This window comes from Vipera ursinii, assembly GCF_947247035.1.
Source record: "Vipera ursinii genome assembly, chromosome: 4".
Lineage (NCBI taxonomy): Eukaryota > Metazoa > Chordata > Lepidosauria > Squamata > Viperidae > Vipera > Vipera ursinii.
In genome coordinates this window covers 51,915,949-51,917,952 of record NC_139514.1, presented here as the reverse complement: position 1 = coordinate 51,917,952, position 2,004 = coordinate 51,915,949, and the positions used below count along the sequence as shown (strand labels likewise).

General features: G+C 37.8%; 1 protein-coding gene across 1 annotated transcript; it reads left to right on the top strand.

Moving 5' to 3' along the window:
* Positions 1–410: 410 nt before the first annotated feature.
* KCNE1 (potassium voltage-gated channel subfamily E regulatory subunit 1) lies at positions 411–788 on the top strand (the record flags this gene model as incomplete). Its single annotated transcript, XM_083361273.1, has 1 exon — positions 411–788. The coding sequence occupies one exon, from the start codon at positions 411–413 to the stop codon at positions 786–788; it is 378 nt and encodes a 125-aa protein (XP_083217399.1).
* Positions 789–2,004: the final 1,216 nt, after the last annotated feature.

Below are 2,004 nucleotides of genomic sequence, written 5' to 3'. Positions count from 1 at the left end.
ACAGCACATAAATTATAATTATAATAACCAATAAAGTACAGTAGATGCTGAGAAGTAAGGCAATATATGTCATTGGATTTATTTTGTCTCTATTGTTAAGCATATTATCAAATGCTTCATTATTTTTTCACATGAAATATCTTTCGGTACAAATAATGACAATATTGGGAGGGGGATGTTTGGCCCATGGTTCATAAGATTCATTTGGATGAAATAAAGCATTGAAGCATACACAGTTCAAGAACCAATCTCAAATTTTTGAAGTGTATTATATTTATATCATTTTTATAAAAGAAAGTCAGTTTGAAGGCAGTATTATATACATACTATAATTTTCATGCATTTTTTTTAACTATCTTTTTCCAAACTTCTCTAGATCTTGTAGAAACAGCTGCATCCTTCATGACACAATGGCAATGCTGTCCAATAACACAGACCTAACCTTGTTCCTCTCAAAATTGCTAGAAGACTACGTAGAGAAGAAAAACCACCCCACACCTGCAACCTTCATTGATTCTAGTGACCATCTGGAAGTGCTGTTTATACTTCTCCTGCTTGGACTTTTTGGATTCATCACCTTTGGGGTCATGATCAGCTATATCCGCTCCAAAAAGCTGGAACATTCCAATGACCCTTACAATATCTACATCGCCGCTGATCTCTGGCAGAAGAAGGACAAAGTCAACTTGCAGGCCAAAGTAGTAGAAAATTATAAATCATGTTGTATATGGAAAAATGAGCATGCTGTCGAACAACCTACTAATCATATCCCTGAAGTGAAATCTTAATAACAAGAGGGTCGGCCTGTTTTAGAGACATTGTGCTGTCCCTTCAAAAGTACCAAAGAGACAACAGTTGGACAAATGTTTCAAAAGCAAAGGGATAAAACCTACAACCCCTGTTATTGCCTCCCTTGAATTGATGCCACACTAATGTGTTCGATGACATCTTCCAGTAATTCCAGGCCAATATGTGCTTACTGTGTAGTAGAAGGAATTGTTATCTGAAGAGCTCATCATGAGGCACCATGTTGGGAAAGGCAGCTGTTCTAACCTAAACAGTAAAAAATTGGAGGTATTTGTAGGCTATGATCTATCCCAGCATAGTTTTTCCACTTCAAAAATCTGGTTGTACTATGAATAGATCCTTGTTCTAGACTTCATTCTTTTTTTTTACAAAACAACAAGCATAAAAATGTTGCTTCAGTTTCACATTTTGCAGGTATCTCCATCTCACCAACAGAAAACATGAAGCTGATTCATAAGAGATGGAGGAAGAGTAATTCAGTTTAAATATAAGTCACATAATTTCTTTGTGTATAATATAGAATTCAGGGGTGTCAAACTGCCGGCCCGTGGGCCGGAGTGTCACAGAGAAACCGCACCCATCCCATTTTCGGCAATGGGAAAAAGTTCCGATACGTCGCGCGACGTCACATGACGTCGTGAGTTTGACATGCCTGATATAGATCATCCAAATGAATATGACTGGGAACAGATTTGTTTAAATTTAGGATTATTATTTTTTTAAATTTAGGATTTAAAAAAAACATAAACTTAGGAAATAATCAGAAACAGCCATTATCAACTGTTCAGTTTCACAAACTGTCAATTTACAGGGAGAAATGTAGAGGGAGAAAGAGCTATACTTAAACTTAGCTACATGATATAGCTAAAAGCACTTCCAACACCAATCTTGGACACCATTTGGTGATCAATTCTGGCCCTCATTGATCTCATGATATTTGGAGAGCTGACTTTTGTCCTTTAAATTTCAGTGGTTTGCAAATCTTGTAGATGATCTGCTTGGCCACTGGGAGGACCCCTTGCTTCAATCTGGTCCACAGGCCCCATTTAAGCCAGTCCTTGCTCTCCCTTCCCCCAAGGTTCACATCCAATTCCTGGAGCTTCTCTTTCTCTCTATGCATTGCTTGGAATCTATTCCTTTTCTTACCGCCCAAGCAGAAAAGCGACATAAATATACATAGCCGCTTAGAGTCACCAC